Source organism: Halyomorpha halys, unplaced genomic scaffold (assembly GCF_000696795.3).
Source record: "Halyomorpha halys isolate HHAL.00 unplaced genomic scaffold, Hhal_1.1 Scaffold464.1, whole genome shotgun sequence".
Classification (NCBI taxonomy): Eukaryota; Metazoa; Arthropoda; class Insecta; order Hemiptera; family Pentatomidae; genus Halyomorpha; species Halyomorpha halys.
This window is the reverse complement of record NW_027108519.1, coordinates 29,957-31,959: the sequence shown is the minus strand read 5'-3', so window position 1 is coordinate 31,959 and position 2,003 is coordinate 29,957. Positions and strand designations below refer to the sequence as shown.

Genomic DNA, 2,003 nt, shown 5'->3' with positions numbered 1-2,003 from the left:
ACTACCATATGCTAGTTTTTAAGAAACAAAATCTTCAAATTAACCAAGTTATATTTCCATATTAAATACAATATTTAAAGAAACATTGAAAAATAAATCATTAATTACAATAATCAAAAAATGAAAATGTGCAAGTTCAAAAGTGAAAAATATTTAAAATAATTTGAGTAAAAAAACAAAATTAGGCTATTATAAGTAAAGTAATATGTGTCATTATTTAATAAAACTATTTTTAAAAAACCTTTTGAAAATAATGAAACAACTAAACTCTGTTGTTCAAGAAAGATTAAAGTACAGTTTACTACTGGCATATCTGTTCTCTGGTGGAAAATTATAGAAAATGAAGATCTGCCGCCCCCTTCACTACACTTATTTTTGGAATATGTTAAGTAAAAAAATCTGAAAAACACTTTTTTTTAGTTGTACCACTATTCAAGCAAAACAGCATATGAGTTAATAATAAAAAACATTGATATAATATACTGATCTTCTTTGCCAAAACAAAAAAATAATGTTATTTCTAACAGAATATTAATTTATTTGATAAAGTAGATGTTCTAAACTAATGAAAAATGGTCAAACATTGTTTAGTCACATTCTCGTAAACAAAAAAGTAACTTTCTTAAATTAAACTCTCAAGAACAAATTTTTTTACAGACGATTTCTTATAATTGTTTCCTTTATTTTGGATTGTTTTGCCAAGGAGGTAAATGAGAAATAAAATATTTACTTAAAATAAAATAACCTAACAAGAGTGAAGCTATTATTTATTACCTTCGGTAATGAAAGAGTCAGCTCTTCTGTTTCTTTATTGGCGCATTTCAGTTGACCATTGTAAGTTAAATTATTTGCAAGTGCATTGATTACTCGATTCATCCTGTACTGTATAGTAAGCGGAGACGTAACAGCTGGCCTGTCCAATCGTTCAAATAGTGATATCCCGAGTCCCAATTCTCTAACAAAATCAATACATCATGTGAACAATACAGAAAGAAATAACTCAACATTAATATAATTTTTTTTTTCAATTAATAAATACTGGAATAACTAAACAACACATTTTCATAACATTATTTATAATTATATATGTAATTGTATTGTAAGAATACATTTATTCATATAGTGTATATGAATAGATATACTTTAAAATTGGATTAATTAATAAAATTACTCTTTGAGGAAAGAAACCATCAATGCTTTCCTCAAAGAGTAATTTCATTAGTCTTTCCTTGACGTGTAACTAATATATGGGTGATTCCTAATTTGGTACTACTTAGCTATCAAATGCTTTTAAAAATTAAAGTCGATTGATTCGACTTGTTTTATTTTTTTTGTGTTCGGGGAATGCTCGTTGATAATATGCTGATATTATAAATTTCATATCGATTTTTTAAAAAAAGTCTTATTTTAGGGAGTAACTTATAAAACTAAGAAGTGATAAAATGACATGTCCTAATTAGTTTATTAATTCTAATAGAAAATATTTATTTAGTAGTGATCAGATCTTAACTTTTTGAATAAAAAAGATTTTCAACAGAAAACATCGCTTTAAACTCTAATAAAAACTTGACCTATTTAAAAATACTGGAATCATTCTCAATTTTTCACAATTATCATCTCTATTATGATTATAAACCCTATGTAGAGCATAGTATCCAATGTTAAATACAAATTTAGGGTAACTACAAAAGGAACTGGTATCATTAACTTACAAAGTTTCAGCCTCAAGCTTTGTGATAGGGTGAAGGACTGACAAAACGATCTTTATTTTAAACTTGATAACAATTAATGAATAGAATCTCAAAGTGAGAAGGAAATGTTGGCCTCAAGGAGAATAATAACAGAAAAATAAAATTGTTCAAATTCAAATGGTCGATCATTCCTAAAAAGGTCTATAACTGAAATAGCCACAAAATCGGAGAATGAACAATATATTTGTCAGTAAATAATAGAAAAAAATGATATTTTAAACCATAGAATTATTTTATCAGTTTCTGTTTCTA

The 2,003-nt window shown here is 25.9% G+C and overlaps 1 protein-coding gene across 2 annotated transcripts in view; it reads right to left on the bottom strand.

Moving 5' to 3' along the window:
- The window catches only part of LOC106683086 (DNA replication helicase/nuclease 2), a 28,329-nt gene that overhangs the window by 6,525 nt on the left and 19,801 nt on the right, over positions 1 to 2,003 (bottom strand). For both annotated transcript variants that reach the window (XM_067046839.1, XM_014424319.2), the window contains one exon: positions 775 to 955. In XM_067046839.1, coding sequence (XP_066902940.1) covers positions 775 to 955 — 181 coding nt within the window. The remainder of the gene's footprint in view (positions 1 to 774; positions 956 to 2,003) is intronic.